Source organism: Pempheris klunzingeri, chromosome 1 (assembly GCF_042242105.1).
Source record: "Pempheris klunzingeri isolate RE-2024b chromosome 1, fPemKlu1.hap1, whole genome shotgun sequence".
Lineage (NCBI taxonomy): Eukaryota > Metazoa > Chordata > Actinopteri > Acropomatiformes > Pempheridae > Pempheris > Pempheris klunzingeri.
Genome location: NC_092012.1, coordinates 27,063,027 through 27,089,369, shown reverse-complemented (window position 1 = coordinate 27,089,369; position 26,343 = coordinate 27,063,027). Strand labels below are relative to the sequence as shown.

Genomic DNA, 26,343 nt, shown 5'->3' with positions numbered 1-26,343 from the left:
GGGATTTGCAACAAAGGATTTCTGTAACAAGTTCAGGAGTTTGGCCGAGTTTGAGGGTGTCGGGAGGAAATAAAGTAAATACAGGGGGAAAGGGTCCTGTGTACTAGATTACAGCTTCTGTGAGAGAAACATTTGGGCCTTCAAGTGGGTTGTGTTTACTCTGTTCGTGATAAGAGGAAATTAATGAAGTTTAAATGTTCTGAAAGCTTAGAGTTCATGACCTGTGATGTGTTGTTGATGTTAACAGAAACAGTGGAGGCCATGGAAGTTAACAAGCATTAACATTACCTTACCCTCTCGGCTAACGGGCTACATTGTTTCCACATGTTACAACATGTTACAACAAGAAATCTTTTAACATCCCTGTTGCTTAGCGGTGTTGCCAAGCAGTTGTGTTCTCACGATGATGTCATAAACGCAAATTCATAAGTTCCATTTAAAGGCAGCACTCACTGCGCTAGTTAACTTTGCAAGTTTAAAGCGTCTACCTGCTAGACTACTAGAAACAGAACTACGCCTAGTAGTTGTGTCGAATCAAAATCACACTCCAGACTGGACCTAGGCCACTTCCTCTCAGTGGTCTTGGCACAACTGTTTTGGTTCACACCCAAATGATAGTGATACAGCTTCACAAGGACACTCTTATTTGATGCCAAGCACTACAGTTAGCAGTCAGCAAGAGGACCATCACAATTACTGCTGGGAGAAGCCTTTTCTCTTCTTTTTTTTCACTTTTATCAACATTTCAAGTGATATTATGAGAGTAATAATAGTATTCTAAATAAGCACAAACTTCCAGATGGGGTGATTGTTTATGGGTCCAGGAATGTGGAAATAACTTCATCACCAAATCTCAACAAGAGAAATTCTTGGGGGACATCTGGGAAACTATGTGTGAGTCTGAAGAGCAGAGAAACTCAGGAAGGGAGTTTTGCAGCTTGTCTAGAAATTGTCTGAGACCACAAGACTTTTACAAAAACCTACCCCTATGTTGCGCTAGAAAATGGCCACTAATGACGTCCTATATTCCAGTATATGAAGTGTTGACTACACTGTGATGGTCTTGAGGCTTTTCTGACAAAACATGAGAAGCGTGAAAGACACTGGAGAATCTGCTGAACACGTACGTGTAGTTTTGAGGTCTCTAACTTGTGAGATGAGAGAGCTGGAGCAGGTTAGAAAAGTGGTTGTGTCTGCCTCCCTCCTCAGTTTGTGCTGTCAGTTAACATGGCAGTTGATGCGGCAGTTGGTCTCCACTCCCGACGCTCGGAGGCTCGTAGCAGGGGGCTACATGCGTTTCTTTGTGTCCAAAGTCACACCGTTGCGACCGGCCCGAGCAGTCCTACGTTTTGATGTATGAATCATGAGTGTGAGTGACACGCTGTGTGCGTGAGAGTGAGCTTTTCATGAAATTTTCAGAAGATTTTTCTGTCCCTCTCCACTCTAGCACTGACGTCACCCACTCTAGCTCCTCATTGACTTTGTATGGAGCGATTTTTGGCGCCAAAACGTGCGCTCCGATGTCTTAGAAAACTCATAGCAACTCGAGTAGCGTGGCAAAAAATCATACGGAAGAAATAAAAATAAGTATGGAGAATAATAGTAGTGGGCCTTGCTTGCAAGCGGCCCACTAATAAAGGAGCTGGCCAGTCAGAATGCAGCAGCAGTGACAAGCTGGGCAATAAGCAGTTAAGCAGAGGATCAACACTTGAGGAGCAGTGGAGGTCCCTTTTGTTTTTTTGTTTTTTTAAACCCACCGTCTCCCATCAGTTACAAGAACATGGTTATATATTGTGAAGTACCTCCTCCACAACTTACTTATGGACAAGAACTCCCTTACAAAGGGGGTTCAAACATGGACATCCTGTCAATTTTTATTCTTAGTCTATTCTTAATCATTAATTTATTCAATTTATTGTCATCTAGGGCTCTGAGTGCTTCAGCTGTCCCTTAACCATCAATTCTGACATTTTCATGGTATGTATGAAAATGCAGAGTAAAATCTTTCCAGAATGTAGCAGCATGTGAAAATCCAGCAGTGACTGAAAGATTGCAAAGATTGTATTGAAAACCGATTCTAAAAATATGAATTTTACATATAAACGTACCAATGTTTCTAGAAGTGTGTACCATTTCACATAACGTGAAAGAAAGACCAGGTCAAAAAAGCAGGTTTTATTTGGGTCAATCAGACTGAACTGATACAAGCACACTTCACTGTTCAGAGTGCTGCATGAGAGGTTGGTCAGCTCAAAATTCCCTCTGTACATCAATACTTCCTCCTGACTTGCCATCACTCCGGGCTCTTCTCCCCCTTTTCATTAACATTACATGCCCACCAAGCAGTGAGCTTTACAATATTTAACACAGCAATACCACATGACGAGGTCCCACTTGATCATTACCATGTGCATTGTTAGACATTACCTCATGCAAACTGACAAACAAATCCCATCATGAGCATGAAGGTCATTTGTGGTGATTCTCAAAAGATAACCTATAAAAAAAAACAGGGGAGGGGAACTTTTATTTTAGTCTGTCATAATATTATTCATACAGATTCTCTGACAACATGAGAATGTGGGTTTTAAAGAGAAGAAATGCATTTATGCTCCGCCTCGTTGTCTTAAGACCCTGCACATCCAATCTGTACATTTCTGTTAATAAACTAAAACCTGCTTAAAATTAACCAGGAACTTTGTTTCTCATGATGGAACGTTGTTAAGAAGAAAAAAAAACAACTCATCGTAAACAATTGTATACAAAAAAGATTAGATGCCAACTATCCAACCCCCTGATCAGGCAATGTTGATTTTTTATTTTTTTTCCTTTTATCATCACAACTTTGTCCAGCTCAGTTTGCTCGAGGTCTTAAAAAAATCTCTTCTGGTCAACTGCATACATCTTTCCTGCTGGAAGCTTCCGGAAAAATAAACTGTTGCCTCTGCTCATGTTGCCCTGGAATGAAAAGAGGAGACAAGTGTTTAGTAGAGGTGTTACTGTTACTGTTACTCAAAGAGCTAGTCATCTTCAGCATTGTTCACTGTAACGATAACTACAACTAGAACTGAGGACATTTCAACAATCCATGTTTCCTCTATGTTCATTTAGTACCATAATACATTATGTTTCAATGTTGCCTCCCCGTTAATGTAACATTTTTTGGCTATGATATAATGTTAGCTTAATTTATAGGAAGTATGTTAGTCAAACTATTCATCAATCAAAACTACTTCGTTTTGAAAAGACCAGGTGAGCTGTTTGACTTGTGCACAGCATCCTTCCTTTTCAGTTTCGGAAAGAAATTCAAGAATTTACAAAAATACCAAATACCTCAACTAAAAATGAATTGATCACACCAAGTACAGTATTGCCTTAGGATCTATAAATGTTTATTTTCTCCCCCGTAAAGCTCCATTGTTCTCAAAAATCTGACAAAAACTGCCAACAGTCAAACAACTGCAGTACTTCATGTTTGTCACACAGGTGTCTGGTGTGCATTTTCTACCTCTCTGCTAAGATGCCTCCAGCAGTCCACCCAGGTGGGATATACTGATGCATAGGGGGGCAGGCCTCCAGCCAGCCTGCAAGGACAGTGGAAATATGAGTCTGCTCTAACACTTATGAGGATGCACAACAGCAAAATAATCTGCCAACTTACCCGCAATTATTGACAGCCATGAGGTTTGACACCAAAACAAAAGGGTATGTGAGCATACTGGCAAAGAACTGGAAGAGAAGAAGAGAAGGCCATACTATGAAACACAGAGAGCGGTGTTCCGCTGCTGTAGATGGCCATGTTCGTTAGACTCACCCCTGTCACGGCCTGAGAGCAGTTCTTGATTTCTCCTGTGTGACTCATCTGTGATGAGGTAGAAGAAGAAGCATCAGAAGCAGAAAAAGAACCAGAAGAAGCAGAAGAGGAGTAAGAAGAAGCAGAGGAGCACAAGCAGAAGATTAATTCTGTATTTGCAGACTGAAATGGGAAGGGCTCAAACACAATGTCAGTGACACACTGCCGGGGATATCGTCATCAGACTCAACTCTTTCACCATAGAAAGACTCAGCTTTTGAATTTAGATCATGATTTTAAAAGATGACAGACTATAATAGTTTTTAATCCCACTTTCACAGACTTCTACACTGGTCCAGAATTAGTTTGGTGTTTCCCCCTATAAAACAGAACAAGTTACTGTATGTGGTGAATTTGCATTGAATTGATTTTATGACTTGTACATGTTATACATTTAATATTTTAGTATAGTTACTCGATTCTTCCTCATTGTAGGTTTTGTGCAAACATTTATTGGATCTGTATATCAGACATTGGACAACCACATCATCAAAACTTAACTTTATTTAAGGAGCAACTTGCAGGTTAATTTTTTTTCAAGGTTTTATACTTAACCTTGTCTGAAAAGGCCACAGCAGGATTTAATGTTTCACAAGACGCAAGGGCAGAGATTCAAAGTGGCCATTTCCTGTAAAGCTCCTAAAAACACTCTTGCACTCGCTCAACAAGCCGCTAGCTTTCGTGCCTGGATGTGTTTTGTGCAGTTGAAGAGAGGAGACTTCATCCTTCATCCGTTATAAAAAAAACTTTGGCACTCATTTTAGACAGGAGGATTACTTTATTATCAAAATGAATTAAATTATGCTCATTTCATCTACTGTTCAAATATCTTTAATTTACTTTTGAGCTTGCAGTGATTACTGGCCAAGCTACTGGTTTCAAAATGCTCTTATTGTGAGGAATCTGGGAGTCTTATTTGATCAAGATTTGTCCTTTAACTCCCACATTAAACAGATTTCTAGAACTGCCTTTTTCCATCTACGTAATATTGCTAAAATCAGGCCCATCATATCCATAGATGATGCAGAAAAATTAGTACACGCATTTGTCACTTCTAGGTTGGACTATTGTAACTCATTATTATCAGGTTGCCGGGTTGGTCCAGAACGCTGCTGCTCGTGTTCTGACGAGAACCAAAAGAAGAGACCACATTTCTCCTGTACTGGCTTCTTTTCATTGGCTTCCAGTAAAATCTAGAATAGAGTTTAAAATCCTTCTCCTCACCTACAAGGCTCTTAAGGGTCCGGCCCCGTCATATCTTAAAGAGCTCATAGTACCGTACTACCCCACTGGAGCACTGCGCTCCCAGACTGCAGGTCCACTGGTGGTCCCCAAAGTCTCCAAAAGTAGTTCAGGAGGCAGAGCCTTCAGCTGTCAGGCTCCTCTCCTGTGGAACCCCCTTCCAGTTTGGGTTCAGGGGTCAGACACCCTCTCTACATTTAAGAGTAGACTAAAAACCTTCCGTTTTGACAAGGCATATAGTTAAGGGCTGGATCAGGCCTTAGACCAGCCCCTAGTTATGCTGCTATAGGCTCAGACTGCCGGGGGACTCCTATGGTGCACTGAGCTCCTCTCTATTCTCTATCCTCCTCTTCCTCTCCATCATTATGTCTCATGTCAGCCAAATGTCTGCCACTAACTTACTATCTTCCTCGGAGCCTTTCTGTGCTTTCTCATCTCTCAGGTTCCTGTGGATCCTGGTCCTGCTGATGTGGTTCTCTGCTTCATGAATCACTGCTGCGGATCGTCAGCCACTCATCATGTTTTTCAATAATATCATACTGCTAATCTTTTAGTCACATTAGTCACTGCTAGTACGTTGGTTGGTTCAAGGTTTTCCTTGCCACTGTTGCTCAATATAATATCTGATGCTTGCTCATGTGGGAATTCTTGAATCCTTAGTTTTGAATTCCTGAATCGTTGGGTCTCTCTCTAATTAAAGAGTTTGGTCTAGACCTGCTCTTTATGTAAAGCGTCTTGAGATAACGCTGTTGTGAATTGGCGCTATATAAATAAAGATTGATTGATTATTGTGAAACCCTCCGCCAAACCGTCAAGTTGCAGTTTAGATTTTAAAAGTGTGAGTCTGTCAAGACTCATAATGCTGCATAGGTAGTAAAGACTTTGAAGGAATTGTTTCTCATCTGAGTCGAGGGTCTAAGAATAGAGGGTTAGGGTTAGGGTTGTTGTTTACTGTACAGATTGTGTCCCTTAGGGAAAATGTTTGATTTGTGATATAGGGATAGATAAATAAAATTGGTTAAATTTGACTTTGTTAAGCTTTGTTGTTCTTGTTGTGTTGTATGTTAATCAGTGGTTAAGTTGAGTGAAATACCTTTGATGTGTTCACATACTTGGCCAATAAAGCTGCTTGTGATAGAACACAAAGTTGCAGCCATGTTAGTAGACAATGCTGCATGTTGCCACCAAGAAGCTACAAAATTTTAAAAACGTGGTTGCCTTATCAAGTGATAGAAAATGTTATCACTTGATAATTCCATCCTATTCTACTCTATTTGTGTGAAATTTTGTCATAAGTTTTTAGAAGAAATAACTTTGCTTTAGTCTTATCAATAGTGCCTAATATGGTTCTTACATAATATTGTATTTAGCTGGATTCTATGTATTGTGAGAATTATATTTTTCGACTTTAACTTTGTATTTATTTAAACCATTATTCAATGGGTTTTCTCTCTCATCTAATATTATGCATTCTATGTATTCTACTGTCACTTCTATTTCCATTTTATCGTTTTAACGTTTCTGTATATGTAGTCTCCTCACAGGTGTATTTCAGGTCAATTCAGTCCTTAAAGCAGATCCATGTACAGAATACAGATGCCTTAACTTTAAAGGAACTGACATACCGAGTCATCTATGGCGTATGTATTGATGAGGTGAGCCAACAGGTTACAAATCCACAGAGACAGGATGTCACCGAGCAGGCGTGGAATCAAACCACTGAAAAAAAGACACAGAAAACTATTTAATTGCTGATTACAACACTGAGTAATATAATAAACATGCTGAAAATAAGACCACCATTGTAAAAGCACAGAATTACCATCTGCCTCCACAAACCTGTCAAGTTGCAGTTACATCCATGTCTGAGATTAGTCTCACCAATTCAGTAACCAAGTAAATGTGAAATATGGTCATATACGGGTCATATATGGGCAGCCCTCCAGTGAGTTGATACCCACTGTCGTCAGGCGGTGGTATTAGGAGTCAGTCAGCTGTCATATATCATATCATATGATGATAACCCTTTATTGGGCTCTGAGACCATATTTGGTAACTTAAGTGCGAGCTCAAAATGCCGCCCCTTGCCTCACCATGAGACACTGGAACTACGGGAGTTCTCCAAGCCAATCAGCAACAATCAGGCTACATGACAGACCGGCAACAAACCATATATGGTAACTTCACTGACCTTGATTTTCACCATAATATTCACTTACTTACAATACTTCACAAAAGTAAAAAAGTCTTGTAATGACCACCAGTAATGTGGTTTAAATTTTGAATTTCTAAGTATTTCAATGAGTGCCCTATAAAGGGATATGTGTTGATTACGATGTAGTAGGAACTGATACAGCTATGTAACACGATTGTTAGTATGACAGGAGTGTTGATCAAATAACCAAGGGAATAGAAAATGTAACCCATCAACAAGCATGAAACAATGTAAACAAAATGTAACCAGATATCACATTTTATACTCCGTTTTAAATATCTAATTTTAAATTTGTAGTAAGAAGAAACCTGAACCTAATGGTGTAAATTGAAGTGAAAGCATTGTTTTTAAAAAAAATTATTGAGGAGAAGTTGTCAACAGGAGGTGCTATAGGATGAATAAAAAAAAAAAGAATAACTTCCCAGTGGAAATTCCCCAAGTAAGACAAAGTGATCGGGTCAAATTAAGTTCAGAGGGACAAAGTCCTTGTAAAACGTGGTACACTTTAATTTGCTGGGGACAGATGTGAGGGGTCAGGCAGATGAGATCATTCCGCTGATTATGGGATATAAAAGATGCAACCCGTGCATTGTTTAGTCAGAACTGAACAGAAAGTTTTTGTCTTGTTCAGATCTCGGGCTTTGTTGTCGACAATAAATCTCTACTGTGCTGAACTCTGAAGTCTCCCGGTGCCTGTTTGGAAGATTGACTCTTTGGTTTTTGACAATTTGAAAAACGTAGAGCCTGGACGGAGAAGATTGACACTTAGTCTCTGGCCCAAGTTGGGGGTTTCCCTCCACACAGAGGCAAACCACAGTGTGAAAGAGATATTAAGAGAGAGGGCAAGGTGAGGAGGAGAAGGCAAGATGGCAGATGTAGTCACATGAGTGAATATGTCATGCAAGAGGTTAAATGGTGGACAAGCCTGCAAGACTTGAACAATGGAAACGGGAAGCACTATTGAGATTTGATTTGAAAGTCTGTGGTACCACATGTGTAGGTTAGTAGGAGGAAGAGAGAGGAGAGAAAAGCACTCAAAAGCAAAAACCTTTGCAGAAACCGTAGTTAAAAGCATCTCTGGGCCAGAGTGGGTGACAGATTCAAATTTGAACTGCTGGCTAAGTATAAACTTAGATATGGTAACATATCTTATGGTAACATTTATTTATGTCGGCTGGAATGACGTGTGTGTTTGATATAAAATTGGACAACATGAAATTCTGAAATTTAAAGGAACAGTGAATTTATGATGAAACATTGTAATTAACTAGACATTATTTTTAGACCCAAACCATACTATGTGTTGATAAACATCAATTAAACAAATGACAAATTAAACAAACAAATGTTAATTAATAATAATTTTATCCTCTGTGAGGCCCAAGAACCACATCAGACTACACCATAGTAAACTTGGCACCACCTCAGATTACAGAGTTTTAAACCATGTCTAGTCCCCAAAGGAAGCTTCCTGTTGAAGGGCGAAAAATGTGTCGCAATGGCTTTTTGGCACTATTACTGTAATTCAAAATTGACCCGTACATGTCTTCAGGCCTGGACTATCGTCAAATATGTGACATCTGTAAAAGATCTGACCGTATGGAGTCGAGTTACAAAAGTTTCTTTGTTAATCCAAAACATCAAAATTTGCTACGGCGTCCTGCCAACACTGTTTGATGAAAACACACCATCTTCACACTGAAGCATTTTCAAGGCCTTGAGGCTTTTCTGACCACATTTGAAGTGTAAAACATGTCATTTCCTATTGCTAGGACAGGTATGACAAAGTATAGTCGAATTACAAAACAGTTCCCTGTTTCATGGTGAGACATTGAAATTCGCTGTGTTGCCACAGCCACGCCATTCGATGAAAGGTCAAGCTTTGAACAACTGAACATTGTTAAGGTATTTTCTACACAATTAATTACTTTGAGTTGGATCTAGTTCGCTAATTTATTGTCAAAAATATCCAAAAAAAATCTAATATGGCCGACTTTTGGATGGTGATTATTCACAATACATCAATGAAGTCCTCAAATTCCGATGGAGAATGGGACCAAAGGCCAAAAATGTCATCCAGGTATCTCAGACACAGTGAAAGCAATTTAGAGCACTTTAAAAAAAAAGCAAAGGTTTCCCAGTCCGCTAGACATAGGTCAGCATATGATGGGGAGTAACATTCTCCATTAAATTATGTTAAATTAATCTCAAAAGCTCTAACAATATACAGTTGTGTTCAAAATAATAGCAGTCCAACATCACTAACCAGATCAATCACTGTTTTTGGTAGAAATTATATTTCTACATGGCAAATAATTTACTAGTAGGTGTAAGAATAAGAATAAGACCGCCTTTATTTATCCCGGAGGAAATTGTTGTGCCAGAGTGCGATACAGACGTCGTCACAACAACACAAAATATTAAAATACAAAATTGAAGAGAAACTTAGACACAATAAAATACAATTAAATAGTCTGTCCCTTTTTTAAAACAAAAAGTACAGATTGAAAAGTACAAATTTGTGAGAAGTGTCATAGTGTGTGAGGTGAAGTGTGCAAAGTAAGTGAAACTGTACAGAATAGACAATTAAATTAAATAAGATATGTGCAAAGTGCAAACTGCAAAACGGGAGACAAAGTGAAAGGGAATGACCTTTACGGTTATTGCACATGATTCTGCTGAATGAGTCCGTTACGTGTCCCTCCTGCTGGTGGAGGAGGCGTTATACAGTCTAATAGCCACAGGTAGGAAAGACCTCCTGTGGCGTTCTGTGGTGCACCTTGGTGGTCTGAGTCGACGACTGAAGGTACTCTGACAGGCTATCAGTGTGGAGTGCAGGGGGTGGGAGGTGTTGTCCATGATGCTGAGCAGCTTCTTCAGCATCCTCCTCTCAGACACCTCCACCACAGACTCAAACTCGACTCCCAGGACAGAACCAGCTCTCCTGATGAGCTTGTTGAGTCTGTTGGCGTCAGCTGTCTTCAGTCTGCTGCCCCAGCACACTACAGCGTAGAAGATGACGCTGGCTACCACAGAATGATAGAACATCTGCAGCATGGTCCTGCAGACATTGAAAGATCTCAGCCTCCTGAGGAAGTACAGTCGGCTCTGACCTTTCTTGTAGACGGCGTGGGTGTTTCTAGACCAGTCCAGTTTATTGTCTATGTGGACACCGAGGTACTTGTAGTCCTCCACGATGTCCACCTCTGATCCGTTGATGGTGATGGGGTTTGGACAGGTCCTCTGCTTCCTGAAGTCCACCACCAGCTCCTTTGTCTTGGTGATGTTGAGCTGCAGATGGTTCAGTCCACACCACTCCACAAACCTGTCCACCACACTCCTGTACTCAGCCTCCTGGTCCCTGCTGATACAGCCCACGATGGCAGAGTCGTCCGAGAACTTCTGCAAGTGGCAGGACTGTGTGCGGAACCTGAAGTCTGAGGTGTAGAGTGTGAACACAAAGGGAGACAGGACCGTCCCCTGAGGCGCCCCCATGCTGCTCACAATGGTGTCCGACGTGATGTCCCACAGCCTCACATACTGTGGGCGGCCTGTGAGGTAGTTGGTAATCCAGGCCACCAGTGGAGCATCCACCTGCATGTCCAAAAGTTTGTTGCCGAGGAGGGCAGGTCGGATGGTGTTGAACGCACTGGAGAAGTCAAAGAACATGACTCTCACAGTGCTGCCTGCCTCCTCCAGGTGAGAATAAACTCTGTGCAGCAGATAGATGATGGCATCCTCCACTCCAATATGGGGCTGGTACGCAAACTGCAGGGGGTCCAGCGATGGTCCAACGACTGTGCGGAGGTGCTTCAGGAGGAGCCTCTCCAGTGACTTCATGACATGTGACGTCAGGGCCACTGGTCTGTAGTCACTGTGCGTGTTGGGATGCTTCTTCTTGGGCACAGGAACCAGGCATGAAGTTTTCCACCGGTCGGGGACAACCATCCGGCTCAGGCTCAAGGTGAAGATGTGCTGGAAAATCCCACAGTTGAGTGGCACATCCTTTCAGGACTCTGGGGCTGAGGCTGTCCGGACCTGCAGCCTTTCCTGGATGACAGCGACTGAACTCTCCTCTCACATCCTCCACAGAGATGGTGATGGTAGAGAGCCCCAGCGATGGAGGGGGGCACCAGGGCTGAGGTGATAGTGGAGGCGTTGGGGAGACATGGTGTAAGGAGGGTGCAGGGGAGGGGGCACCAGAGGAGGGTGATGGGGGGAGGGGGATGGTTGAAGAGGTGCTAAGTGAGTGAGCAGTGGGGGAAGAGTCATGAGAGGAGCTGGGGGGAGGGTGGGCAGAGGCTGCATCGTCAAACCTGTTGAAAAACAGGTTTAGCTGATTGGCCTCCTGTAGGTCTCCTTCCATCATCTGGTCATCCTTCTTACCATGACCAGTGATGGTGCTCAACCCACTCCACACCTCCCTCATGTTGTTTTGCTGGAGCTTGTTCTCCAGCTTCTTCCTGTAACAGTCCTTCCCCTCTGAGATCTTCACCTTCAGTTCACTCTGCACCCTCTTCAGCTCCTCTTTGTCTCCACTCCTGAATGCAGCCTTCTTCCTGTTCAGTGTTGCCTTGATGTCCTTGGTTACCCAGGGTTTGTTGTTCGGGTAACAGCGCACAGTCTTAGTGGGGATGATGTTATTTGTGCAGAAGTTGATGCACTCTGTGAGTCCTTCAATGTCCTCCCCCTGCGCGTCACAGAGAACATCCCAGTTGGTCACCTCAAAACATCCCTGGAGAGTCTCTTCTGCTTCCTGTGACCACCGCCAAACAGTTCTGGTGGTCACAGGTTGCCGCTGGACTGCAGGAATGTAGCGTGGCTTTAAATGCAGTATGTTATGGTCAGCTCTGCCAAGTGGAGGTAGAGCTGTGGCGCTGTATGCGTCCTTAATATTAGCATACATAAGGTCTATTGTTTTGTTGTCCCTGGTTTTACAGTCCACAAACTGCGTGAAGGTGGGCAGTGTTGATGCCAAGGTAACGTGGTTAAAATCCCCAGAGATGGCAATGAAGGCACTGGGGTGCAGAGTTTGTAATCTCGCGGTCACAGATGTGATGACGTCACTGGCATCAGAGTCCGAGTCCATCACAACAGAGTCCGATATGTTGTCGTGCAGCCATGTCTCCGTGAAGCACAAGACCGACCCCTCACGAAACACACTGTCGCTCCTTGTGAGTGCTGTTAGCTCGTCCATTTTGTTCACCAACGATCTTACGTTCCCCATAACAATGGAAGGAAGATACGGCCGGTATCTCCTCTTCCTTTGCCATCGTCTCCTCCCGGCTCTGCAGCCTCGGTACTTCCTCCGCAGTTCTTTGGGGATTTCATGTCCCTGACCGTCCAGGCCGCTGCGTCGTAGCTCCATCAGCTGGTCCCTTGTGTAAACAATGGAGCCCTGGCGCTGCTCCACCAGGACCGGGGCCACGCTCGAGAAAAGTACCCCAGCAGCCAGAAAAACGACCAGACACGCGCTTTGAGCCACATGATTCAGCCAGTAAAACAGTTTAACTATCTGTTTTAAGTAAAAAGAGCCTAAGAATAAGTTAAATATAGAATAAAAAGTAGGAAAAAAGACAAGACGACTTGGAGCGACTCTGGCAGGCAGCCGTCCGAGACAGCGCCGGAAGTAAACTGATAGAGTAATAGAAAACCAACAGATCCAACAGTCATGACATGCATGCTCCTGATTCTGTGTTATTGAATCATTAATTAAAAGGGCCGTGTTCAAAATAATATCTGGTCGATAGTACTGCAGGTTCACTGCGAATGACACTAGACTCTATTGCCCCTCTAAAAAGAAGAGAATTAAAGACAAGAGACAAGCTCCCTGGTATAACTCCCAGACACGTGAGCTTAAGCAACACTCACGAAGGCTAGAAAGGACATGGCGGGCCACCAAAGTGGAAGAATCCCGTTTAATCTGGCAATTTGGTCTTAAAACCTATAAAAAAGGCCCTCTGTAATGCCAGAGCCGCCTACTACTCCTCATTAATAGAAGAAAATAAAAGCAACCCTAGATTCCTTTTTAGCACAATAGCTAGGCTGACAAGGAGCCAGACCTCTATTGATCCTTGTGTTCCCTTAGAGCTCAGCAGTAACGACTTCATGAGCTTCTTTAATGATAAAATTCTATTAGGGACAAAATTCAGCACCTCCTGCCCTCAACAGGGTCTGGTCCAACTTCAAACCTAGGAACCATAGAAACAGCTGTTACACCCGATGTGTACTTGGACTGTTTTTCTCCAATTGATCTTGCTGAATTGACCTCAATAATCTCCTCATCTAGACCGTCAACATGTCTCCTAGACCCCATTCCTACTGGACTACTTAAAGAGGTCCTGCCCCTAATTAACACGTCCTTACTGGATATGACAAATCAGTCTTTACTAACAGGCTATGTACCACAGTCCTATAAAGTAGCAGTAATTAAACCTCTCCTGAAAAAGCCTACTCTTGATTCAGGTGTGTTAGCTAACTATAGACCTATATCCAACCTTCCCTTTCTCTCCAAGATCCTGGAGAAAGTTGTAGCTAATCAGCTGTGTAATTTTCTACACTCTAATAGTCTATTTGAGGATTTTCAGTCAGGTTATAGAGCGAACCACAGCACAGAGACAGCACTGGTGAAGGTTACAAACGACCTCCTTATGGCATCAGACAGAGGACTCCTCTCTGTCCTGGTCTTGTTAGAGTGCTGCTTTCGACACCATTGACCATCACATCCTGTTACAGAGACTGGAACAGTTCATTGGTATAAAAGGAACTGCATTAAGCTGGTTTAAGTCCTATTTATTAGATCGATTTCAGTTTGTACATATTAACAATGAATCCTCTGTCCACACTAAGGTTAGACATGGAGTTCCACAAGGTTCAGTGCTTGGACCAATACTCCTTATCTTATATATGCTTCCTCTGGGTAATATTATCAGGAAGCACTCCATTAATTTCCACTGTTATGCAGATGATACACAATTATATTTATCAATAAAGCCAGATGAACACAATCAGTTGGCTAAACTTCAAATCTGCCTTAAGGACATAAAGTCCTGGATGAGCAGCAACTTTCTGCTGCTAAATTCAGATAAAACTGAAGTTATTTTGCTTGGCCCCAGACACCTCAGAGACAGCTTTTCTACTACCATAACTGCTCTGGACGGCATTAATCTGGCCTCCAGCTCCACTGTGAGGAATCTGGGAGTCTGGGAGCCTTTTTCCATCTACGTAATATTGCTAAAATCAGGCCCATCATATCCACTGTTGATGCAGAAAAATTGGTCCATGCATTTGTCACTTCTAGGTTGGACTATTGTAACTCATTATTATCAGGCTGCCCCAATAAGTCGTTAAAGACTCTCCAGCTGGTCCAGAACGCTGCTGCCACATTTCTCCTGTACTGGCTTCTCTTCATTGGCTTCCAGTAAAATCTAGAATAGAGTTTAAAATCCTTCTCCTCACCTACAAGGCTCTTAAGGGTCAGGCCCCATCATATCTTAAAGAGCTTATAGTACCGCACTACCCCACTAGAGCACTGCGCTCCCAGAATGCAGGCCTACTGGTGGTTCCCAAAGTCTCCAAAAGTAGTGCAGGAGGCAGAGCCTTCAGCTATCAGGCTCCTCTCCTGTGGAAGCTCCTTCCAGTTTGGGTTCGGGGGTCAGACACCCTCTCTACATTTAAGAGTAGACTAAAAACCTTCCTTTTTGACAAAGCATATATTTAAGGGCTGACTCAGGTCTTAGACCAGCCCCTAGTTATGCTGCTATAGGCTTAGACTGCCGGGGGACTCCTATGGTGCACTGGGCTCCTCTATTCTCTATCCTCCTCTTCCTCTCCATCGTTATGTCTCATGTCAGTCAAATGTCTGCCTCTAACTTGCTATCTTCCCTGGAGCTTTTCTGTGCTTTCTCATCTCTCAGGTTCCGGTTGATCCTGTGGATCCTGGTCCTGGCCCTGCTGATGTGGTTCTCTGGTTCTCTGGTTCCTGTGGATCCTGGTCCCGGTCCCGCTGATGTGGTTCTCTGGTTCCTGTGGATCCTGGTCCTGGTTCTGCTGATGTGGTTCCCTGGTTCCTATGGATCCTGATCCCGCTGATGTGGTTCTCCATCAGCCAATGGATGTGCATCTGACCAAGGCTACAGCCTGTCCGTCCTTGGGAGCTGGATCTCTCCTTCATTGTGGTGCTCCCGGAGGTTTCTCTTTTCCCACTGGGTTTTTTGAGTTTTTCCTTCCCGAAGAAGGAGGGTCATAAAGGGCAGGTGATGCCTCCGACAGATCTATTGGCCTCATCGACTGCTGGACTCTTTATTAGATTGTTTGTTCGCTTACATTTGTTTATTTCAGTGAACTTTGTAAAGCACTATGAGACACTCTGTTGTGATATTGGGCTATACAAATAAATTGAATTGAAAAAATTGAATTGAATTAATAGCAGTTTGGAGTTCAATTAGTGAGGTCATTCATTCTGTGAAAAAACAGGTGTCAAACAGGTGGCCCTTTTAAGAACAAAGGCAGTAAATGTTGTACATGCTGGTTATAGGGCATTTATCTATGAAAATAAGTAAAATGGGTCGTTCCAGACATTGTTGGGAAGAACAGCGTACTTTAATTAAAAAGTTGATTGTAGAAGGGAAAACACAAAGAAGAGCAGAAAATGATTGGCTGCTCAGCTAAAATGATCTCAAATGCTTTAAAATGGCAACCAAAACCAGAAAGACGTGTAAGAAAACGGAAAACTACCATTCGAATGGATGGAAGAATAGCCAAAATGGCAAAGACTCAGCCAATGATCAGCTCCAGGGAGATCAAATAAGGTCTAAAGTTACCTGTGAGTACTGGAACAATTAGAACGGCTATGTGAAGTCAAGCTACCGGCAAGAAGCCCCCGCAAAGTCCCATTGTTGCAAAAACGACATGTGCTGAAGAGGTTACAATTTGCCAAAGAACACATTGACTGGCCTAAAGAGAAATGGTGCAACATTTTGTGGACTGATGAAAGCAAGATTGTTCTTTTTGGGTCTAGGGGCCGCAGACAGTTTGTCAGCCGACCCCCAAACACTGAATTGAAGTCACAGTACACTGTGAAGACAGTGAAGCATGGTGGCATCATGATATGGGGATGTCTCTCATACTGTGGTGTCGGGCCTATTTATCGCATACCAGGGATCATGGATAAGTTTGAATACATCAAAATATTTGAAGAGGTCATGGTGCCTTATGCCAAAGAGGAAATGCCCTTGAAATGGGTGTTTCAACAAGACAACAACCCCAATCACACCAGTAAGCGAGCAGCATCTTGGTTCCAGACCAACAACATTAACGTTATGGAGTGGCCAGCCCAATCCCCGTACCTTAATCCAATAGAAAACTTGTGGGGTGACATCAAAAATGCTGTTTCAGAGGCAAAACCAAGAAATGCAGAGGAATTGTGGAATGTAGTCCAATCGTCCTGGGCTGGAATACCTGTTCACAAGTGTCAGAAGTTGGTTGACTCCATGCAACACAGATGTGAAGCAGTTCTCAGAAACAGGGGTTATACAACTAAATATTAGTTCAGTGATTCACAGGAAAGCTAAATCTTCAGTTTTTACAGTAAATGTTTGAGTTTGTAAAGAAAAATACAGACACTGCTATTTTTGTGAACAGCTTAATATTCCTTTTTCTTCACTTTCTGTAAAGTAACAAAAAAATTTGATGCATTTTTCTTCATGTTTTGATTTGGAATAGAATGTGCAGTGCTCCCAATGCATTTGCGTGTATGGAAATAAAAGCTATTATAAGGATTTTGAGCTTTACTCACTTTTTTTAAACACACTGCTATTATTTTGAACACAACTGCATGATCTGGGCGAGAGGCTCGTTGTACTGCCTGTAGTCCTAAATCTGTGTTGATATTAGTATAGTGACATCTATAGAAAAAACAAAAGTATGTTTGGGAACACACCTATCTCTCAATTTATCTATAAAATCATATGTGTCCTTCACATAACTTGCTTGTTTTTGAGACAAGGGATTTAAAAAGTAATCTATATATTCAGTTATACGGTATGATTCAGAGCCACAATCGCTGACAATAGGGTTGGCCGGAGGGAACAGTCCATGATTCTGGGGGTTTATGCGTCTTAGGGAGCAAATAAAACAGTCTAGGATGAGGTGAGATAGTACCTGACGAATAAGTCGGTTTCGCTGAAATACAGCCTTCCTCATACAGCTGCGTTATCTTTTCCCTAACCATAGGCTGAGTCTCAGGTTGAAAAGGCAAAGGTAAAGGGATATAATATTTCCTATCTCTTAGCTGTCTGATTCCAACATATAATTCATCTTAACCTGAATACATATTTGTACACCTTTGCCAGCCGGTTTAATAATAATAATAATAATAATAATAATAATATAAGGATTGTTCGCTAAAGATTTAACTGCCGATCTTTCATCCCGGTTAATGTTATAAGAGATAGGAGACTTAAGTTGGAAGTTGGTGGAGGGCTGTAATGTCTTTCTGGATAAGATGCTGTATATGAAGAGAAACAGAGTCAAGGCTAGGCTCCCAAGGTGATGTTTCAAGAACAGGCTTTTTTTCCACATTTTCAGACATTTCATTTCCTGTTACCAACACTTGGTGCTGTGACTATGACTCAAAAGTAGTCTGTAGATGTCTATGGGTCAGGCCTCTTGTCAAACGTGAAATTTCAGAATGAGTGGGGTTGACTTACAACAGCATCTTCCACCATGGTGAGCATGCCACCTCACAGTGTTGTCAGGGTCACACCCTTCAATAAAGATTCAAATACTTTACAATGTCACATCAGCCTTAAGGCCTTGCTGACCAGTTTGAGGTAGAAGTAGTGCCACCACAGCAACGCTGTTTGACTAACACTCTTAATTTTCACAAAACAACATCATCAAGGTCTTTGGTACATGTAGGTCAAAGGTAATTTTCAGGGCTTGAATTAATCAAGTCATTAATTAATTAGTTATTAATTTTATGACACCCAGGCAAAACACAATTATCCCCTTAAACATGAGATTACTACAGAATAATCATTCTTCAAATTATGATAGGTATTTGCTGAGTGCGCCACTCTGTGCTAAACCAAGGCCCAGACCCAAAAAAAAAGTCACCTATGAGCAGTTTCACTGGTGGCAGTCGGACTTATGAAGTGGTCATCAGTAGGTCACTGAATGCGCTAATTGTTGTTTTTTTTACAGATGAGTCAACTCTAACAGGATTCCATAAATAAATTACACAGAATCCCAATACGAGACAACTTGTTGATTACATTCATGCAAACTTTAGAATGCAAAGTCTTTTGATAAATATATGAATACTATATCAAAACAACAAAATTATTGCAGTACTTTACCTTTCAGTGATATAAAAGCTGATGCCAAAAACTAAAGAGAAAAGACAAGAAGAGTCAAACTTACGCAAAAAAGCCCAATATCCCTTCATCTCTGTAGACTGTAAAGATGGAGTCAAACACCCCACTGAGAACAGAAGAAAAGATTTTTAAGTTTAAACCTACTTTCATGGTTCTTCTCATTGAGGTTTGTGTCTAAAACACTAAAACTTTACCTGAATTTTGTTTCTCTCCCAATAAACTGGACCATACATCGCAAAGTAATCACTGAAAAACAAGTTGAGGAAAAAATACTTGACATGCAGACTAGTGTCTTGCCACACAGATTTGCCAGATTCATCCAAACATTTCAAATGTATCACAACTGAAACCTCTACAAAATATCACATGCATAATGTTGTAGTTTGGCAGTTAAATCAATCTGAAAGTTGTGGTCAGACATTAATGACATACCGTGAAAGGGATGTGTGACAACGGTGGCACAGGAACGAGCGATCATCTCTTTGGTTGTCTGTAGGAAAAGCAGAAAACAATCAGTGATGTGCAGTTATCACAGTCTCAGTGGTCAGTTCTTACTTATATAGGGCCAATTCATGACAAAAGTTATCTCAAGACTTCATCTGGGGCGGTGGATAATGTAGGCTGGAGGAGGCCGAGCCTTTCCAGAGTTTAATGTGTCCAAAATTATACAATACAATAAACTATTGGTAATTACTTCCGATGCTGTGCGGAGCGGCAGCCTGTTGCAGCCCAGAATTTCCCCCGGGATCAATAAAATAAAAGCATTTCTATCTATCTATGTGGGTATATGATGATATGGAACACTGGAAAGAGTAGAATTGAGCCATCCAGCTGGAGAGCATGTCTCAGTGACATCTACATTTCGGTAGGCATAGGGACCATGTCCAGACTTAAAAAAGCCCTTGGTGTCATCACCCAAACCCAACATAAAGTTGGCCATTTTGAATTATATGTGAAATTTTGGTCTACTTTTGGCCATTTGGAAGGGCTGTAAAATGAACAAACTAGTCCAAGGATGTTAATCTGATCCACCTCAATCTAGGTCATACATGACATACTATGAAAAGTTGTTGAAGGTCTGCGCAAAACTAACAGCGTGGCTGTGGCGAGACACTGAATATCCATGTCAAAGGAAGTTGCTGTAACTTAATTGTCCAATCTGCCCAAAATTCATTCATCATTAGCAGCCACTGTCATTGCACCACCTTCTGGCAACAAGAAGTAATCCTTTTGTTACAATTATGATTGGATTCACATGACATTTTCATAGTGTGGTCAACACATCATATGCTGGAACATTACACGATTACTGCATGATTAGTGCCACATTGGGGCTGTTAGGGAGGTCAATTTTATACATGAATTTGAGAATACTAAATACATGGTTGAAATAAAGTTTTTAAAAGTGAACAGCTTAAAATTGACTTGAGAATTCCACAAAATGAAATTTAGAGCACTTTTCAGTCAAACATTTCCCAGAGACCTCAGAACCGCAGCTAGACAGAAGGAGGTCGGCTGCTAGCCAAGCTACTTTTATTTCAATTTTTTTTTTCTCACTAACTATAATAGTTAAATAATTATATACTATAATAAACTGAACACTGAACTGTTGTAAAATGCTTGTCTACAAAGTTGAAGTGAGCACTACAGATATTTTACAATAACAATGTGTGAAATGGCGTGACAGTCTGAAGCTACAGTGAATCAGTGAAGTGAAGCTCCCCTCTGCTTTACAAGCGTTTATAGTGAGTTTCAACTAATTTTTTCTCACAGTGGAATAAAAACCAAATAAAGCTACTGTACAGTGCCTTCTTAACAGCCAACAGCAGACAGACACAGATTAGCTGGTGAACATAGTGGAGCATTTAGCAGCTCAAAGGCCAAATATTTCCCACAGGAGTCTAAAAATAGAGCGAAAAATATAAACAACTCTCCAGATTAATGATCATGTTGCTCTTCAGTCGCTGGATTTAGATAAAAGTAGGTTTACTAACAAGTTCAACATATCAACTTAAAGGGTGATGATATGTCAGTCTTCTGTTCACCTTTCATTTCTCCTACAAACAACTGGACAAAAAAAAAAAGCATCAGGTTTGAGTCCAATATGAGCTTCAGATAAAATCTGCATTGCACTTTCATATTGAACTGTGGATTTTGTCCTTTATCAGTTACATGGGAAGCTGTAACAGGAAGCTGGAAGGTAGCTGTGTTGTGTGAAAGACCTGAAAAACTGTAAATCCCTCCTTTAAAAGAATTGATTACAGCTCAGCCAGGTATGTCAGAGAGTGATCTTTAAAAACAATATCTCACTGCGTTTCCAGTTTTTCTTACCCTCTTGTAAAAACTGAGCAGGTTATAATATCAATCATGATTTTGCAACATCTCTCTGCCTTTATTCAGAAATGGATGTTTGATAACTTCAGACACCAGAAAAGCAAACTTCGGACAAACTGGCAGGCAAGTGAAATTTTAGATCAGCGGTGTATCCTGAACAGATAGAACATTTGTAAAAGTAGAGTGTCTAATATAATCAAAAATATAATTGGGTGAAGCGAGGTGTAGTAATAAAGTGCTGTACCTCATTAACAACGTGTTGTAGGGAGCCGTCCACAGCTTTCTGCTGACCACCTAGTACCTAGACAGAGACAAACGTAATCCATCTTCATCTTTGGACATTGTATTTAATGTATTTTCAATTATTATTCAATGTACAAAACATTCTGTTGATACCTAATCTGTAATAGTTAAAACAATCAAAAAACAACTCTTACCTGAGACGTGCCTTGTTCCTGACATTTCTGTAAAAAAAGTAGAGTTTAAAATTACAGAGGTGCGGTGGTTAGCACTGTTGCCTCACAGCAAGAAGTTTCCAGGCAGGTTCAGATCTGCCAGCCAGCTGGTTTACAGTTTCATCTTGGAGACTCTGTGTTGAGTTTGCATGTTCGCCCATTTCTGCTTGTTTTCTTTGGGTTCTCCGGCTTCCTCCCACAGTTCAACATGCAGGTTAAGGTTACTGGTGACTCTAAATTGACCCACGATTGACTGGGGGCCATTCGAGGGTGTACCCAGTCTATGGTTCTTATTTTGTCCTTTTTAAATTGTGTTTCGAGTAGGCATTTACTTCTTTGTTGTGCTGTAGTCTACTCACAGCAGGCTAAAGTGTTTCTCCACTTCCAAGACAAACCTCTTGTCGTCTATGGTGTTAAAAATCCCTCCCCAGTTGAGTTTGCTTGTTCTTCCGTGCTCGCGTGGGTTTTCACCAGATACTCCGGCTCCCTCCCACAGTCCATAGACATGCAGGTTCGGTTATTTGGTGACTCCAAACCACTCGTAGTGTGACTATGACTATGCGTCTACCCTGTGATTAACTGGCGATGTACCTCGCCTCTGGCCCAATGTCAGCTGGGATTGGCTCTGGGGACTCCTGCGACGCTTAAGGATAAGCAACATAGACAATGGATGAATAGATAATATCTAGATCACAACTTTTTATGTAATCTATGGGGTCCTTATAAAAAAAAGTGTTTATATGTACTGAAAGGGAGATTAAATGAAGCTTGTCAGTGCTCTCTGCTGAGAAATGTAATTGAGACAATGTTTCTGAACATTCAAACAACTTCAACTAATTCTTTGGCATTTCTGTCCTGCACTTATAATCAAGCAGCACACTAATACTGATATATTTGTGATAAGCTAAAACTGTCAAAAAACACAGATACCCAGTCCAAACTAAATTAAAAAGTTGGTTACCATGGTCTTAAAGCATTTTCTTCAATGTAATTTGACATCTACAACTGTGTGCAAACAGATGTCAAAAGCTCTTCTTGTGCCTGTGATGCGCTAAATAGCTTCTAGTGGCACAAAATAAAACTCGCGCATTTTAGCACAGCTGCTGGCAAAAAATAAACATGAGCTATTCATACACCTTTGTTTGACTGGTTTGGCTGGAACCTGCCTGTCATACATCACACCATCAAGTCACATGCTACGCAACCCACAACCACAAGTCAACACAGCAACAAGGACCTTGACCGAAAGCCGCTCACCTCTGAGCCTGCTTCTGTTCCAGGTTTCTACCTGTTCCTGAGTTTTCCCTGCTATTGTTGTCTAATATAATATCTGATGCTTGCTCATGTGGGGATTCTTGAATCCTTAATGTTGAATTGCTGAATCGTTGGGTCTCTCTCTAATTAAAGAGTTTGGTCTAGACCTGATCTTTATGGAAAGCGTCTTGAGATAACGCTGTTATGAATTGGCGCTATATAAATAAAGACTGATTGATTGAAGTTGATTGAAGTAAATTCTCAACCTGCGGGAAACACTTAAATCTGTTGTACATTGGACTTTCTACAACCTAAAATGAAAGACCATTCAAAATGCCCTCTCCGTCACTTGCAAGCAAGCTTTTGGAGCAGGCAATTTACAACATCATTACTTTCATGTGAAGAACAAGTTGTAGGTGTGATTATATCATTTTATAGTGCATTTGATGTGTTCACGCTTACCTGCACAACTTTGCTGTGCACAATGGTGCCGATGGTGCCAGCGCAGAGCCTAGGACCAAGCCCGTTGAAGAGACCCACCTTTCCATCAATCTTCACAATGTGTTTTGCTGAAAAATTCAGAAAAAAAACACAGCAGCACAAGTTAAAAAATGCATTTAAAAAAATCTTCTGCTTCTCATGTGTTATCACTTCAGTCAGGTAACTGGGGCTATGAGCCTTTGCTTGGCGGTGGTTCTCCAGTGCCCCAGGTGTGGACAGTTTGTTGTATATCCTAGGCATCTATCTATCCTAGGCCCTTCAGTCTTCTTCTGCACAGGGGGGTAATGCTCTATGTGGCTTACACTATTCATCTTGTATAATAATATTATTCCAGGCCAGATACAGTAAACTTGCAAGGGGCTTGAAATATAACCTGAATGTTTCATTTATCGACCACTATCCCAAAAAACATGTACCTCAAAACCAGAACAGAATTTCATCAAGTTTAGATAGTAAATGGATGGACTGTACTTGTATAGGGCCTTTCACTTTTTACACTACATTCACATTCATCCATTCATGCAGGATGAATCTACGATGAACCCAGGAGACTGTTTCAGGAGCAAGTTGGGGTTCAGTGTCTTGCCCAAGGACACTTCAATAAGCTAAGGACTGAACCATCTTTTATGAAATGTACTGATTCACCGTTTTTGCCAACCTAGTAAGTTTGGGGGGTGCTTGGATCAGTCAGTGTAGACATGGTTAATGAGTTCAAAACATATAAATGGCAGCATATTTGTGCGATTGTGACAGCTGTCTGTGCACTAAATAAAAATAGATTTGAAGCATAAAAAATGTAGGTGGTCCATGTGGATTCATTCATTCAATAAAATGTTCCAAGAGACCTGCTTAAAACACTTTCTGTGGGATTGCCACTCATCTGCAGAAAGCAACCCAAGTGAAGAAGCTTTCAAATGTGTGCCTCATTTATCTAATCTAATCTCACAAGTTGTTCTCATGATTAAATATATCCCCAGGCACTTTTTTTTATAAAGTCAAAGTCAAATCTGGCCAGGTCAGATCTCAGAACACTTCCACAACACTGCCGACACTGCTCAAGTTGTCACACTAACGTAAAGGTTAAATACCCGTAGAGGGACATTAACAGCATGTCTCTCTGCCTTTGTGAGACACTGCGAATTAATAAATGTTACAAACTCCATTTCCGAAACAGACTCACCATATGCAAACAGTCCAGGCAGCTGGTAGACTTGTCTGCCAAACAGATTCCTGCCCAGGGATGGAGGGAGCGGCTCGTGTCCTACCTGACAACACACAGAGTGAAAGTGAGGAGCTGTGAGCCTTCACTGCTCTTTACGTGTCAGAAGCACTAAGTCAGGCTCTGTCTCTCTTCCTACTGCCTTCTTAACGTCATACTTCCCTCAATGTTTCACTCACTTTGTCAGTTGTGGTTTGAACAATATAACTAAATACTTATTTTGCCTTTAAAACAAGAGTGACAGTAAAGTTACAAGACGTTGGCTTAGCTAGTTAGTTAGCAAACGTTAGTGTTAACTGATAGGCTGGTTTGGTGGGCCAAAGGGCACCGGTCAGTGAATGACACGTCCACGGACACTAACTGTTACTACTAATGTATTGTTGAAGATACACGACGGCACAAAATGTCAAAAATCACGTTACAGTACGGTAGCGTACAAAGAACTTTACCTCGTCCCAAACCTCTGCTTGTTTAACAGCTCGACAGAAGCCACTGTGTGTCAGTTTTCCAGCAATAAAGCCTCCAGGAAACTGTTCTAAAATTCAGCAACACGGGAGGAATAACCTGCGACCTTAACTAGCTAGCGTTAGCTGCTCTCTGTAGCCGCTCAGTGTCGCCCAACCTAGGACGCCTCAAGCTCGTGTGTAAGAAAACATAAGTTGTGCAGGGGCTCTGGAATGTGTCAGGACTCTTCCACATTCTACACACAGGGAATTAACGAAGCGGTACTACACATCATATAACTTTAAGAAGTGGCTGACACACGTCGCTTCCGCCCACTACGCAGTACTGAGGAAACAGAAGGTCACAGGGACAACAGGCGGAGACACATTATGTGGTTTATATTGTCATCGGAACGTTTGCTGAATGTTCATGAAAATGCTGAGGTCACGTTCTACACTGCACATTTCCCCTCACTGAGCCAAGAGGCGTCATTAAACGACGCTATTTTCAATGGAGTTTGACAGTTTCCTCTTCGGTCTAGCGTTAGTTCACTTGTACTGTATTTCCACTAGACTAGGCTAGAAAACAGCGGTTGAAGCAGCCCCTGGACCAGTAATGTCTTTACCCTCTTACCTGGATCAGGACTTTAATGTACATCAGAGGGTGGGAGAGGACGGTGAGCCCTGATCCCAGCAATACTTGACCACACGTGTCCGCCATTTTTGGAGAGACAGGGGAGACAGGAAGTTCTTCTCGTTCGACTCGCCTATAAAGGCCATATTTTATCTCATTATAACGGTACCGCCATCCGGTGTCGGCACCCGGCAATGACTCCTGTTCTTATTAGGGCCCGAGCACCAAGCGGTGCGAGGACCCTATTGAAACTGCGTGGGGGAAAAACGTGCAAGGGAGGAAAATGGGCCAGTACCCAGAAACCAAGAGGTGTACGGACCTCATAGGCCCCGAGCAGGTAGGCCTCGGAAAAATACGCAACATGGCAAAAAACCAGCCAACCAGGGTGCTCGAAACATAGTTGAAACTGTGTGGATTATTAGGGCCCGAGCACCAAGCGGTGCGAGGACCCTATTGTAACTGTGTGGGGGAAAACGAGCAAGGGAGGAAAACGTGCAAGTACCCAAGAACCAAGAGGTGTACGGACCTCACAGTCCTCGAGCAGGTAGGCCTCGAAAAAATACGTCAAATGAAAAAAACCAGGTGACCAGGGGGCCGAAAACATAGTTGAAACTGAAGGAATTATTATTAGGGCCCGAGCACCAAGCGGTGCGAGGACCCTATTGAAACTGCGTGGGGGAAAACGTGCAAGGGAGGAAAACGGGCCAGTACCCAAGAACCAAGAGGTGTACGGACCTCACAGTCCTCGAGCAGGTAGGCCTGGGAAAAATATGTCAAATGGAAAAAAACAGGTGACCAGGGGGCCGAAAACATAG

General features: G+C 42.0%; 1 protein-coding gene across 1 annotated transcript; it reads right to left on the bottom strand.

Moving 5' to 3' along the window:
- Positions 1-2,160: 2,160 nt before the first annotated feature.
- mtch2 (mitochondrial carrier homolog 2) lies at positions 2,161-25,635 on the bottom strand. Its single transcript, XM_070834318.1, has 13 exons — positions 25,529-25,635; positions 24,413-24,497; positions 23,194-23,300; positions 21,460-21,486; positions 21,267-21,323; positions 19,121-19,178; positions 18,883-18,934; positions 18,735-18,794; positions 6,721-6,814; positions 3,815-3,862; positions 3,662-3,729; positions 3,509-3,584; positions 2,161-2,958 (listed from the first exon to the last, which is right to left on the bottom strand). Exons 1-13 carry the CDS (start codon positions 25,613-25,615, stop codon positions 2,872-2,874), a joined length of 906 nt encoding a protein of 301 aa, XP_070690419.1. The 5' UTR covers positions 25,616-25,635; the 3' UTR covers positions 2,161-2,871.
- Between the last annotated feature and the right edge of the window lie 708 nt (positions 25,636-26,343).

Coding starts and splice junctions, on each gene's coding strand:
- mtch2 (XM_070834318.1), bottom strand. CDS start 25,615: ATGGCGGACACGTGTGGTCAAGTATTGCTGGGATCAGGGCTCACCGTC. Junction 6,815..18,734: donor GGGATATTGGGCTTTTTTGC/GTAAGTTTGACT, acceptor TCTTTTTTTCAG/TGGTTTGATTCCACGCCTGC. Junction 2,959..3,508: donor GGAGGCATCTTAGCAGAGAG/GTAGAAAATGCA, acceptor TTTTCATTCCAG/GGCAACATGAGCAGAGGCAA.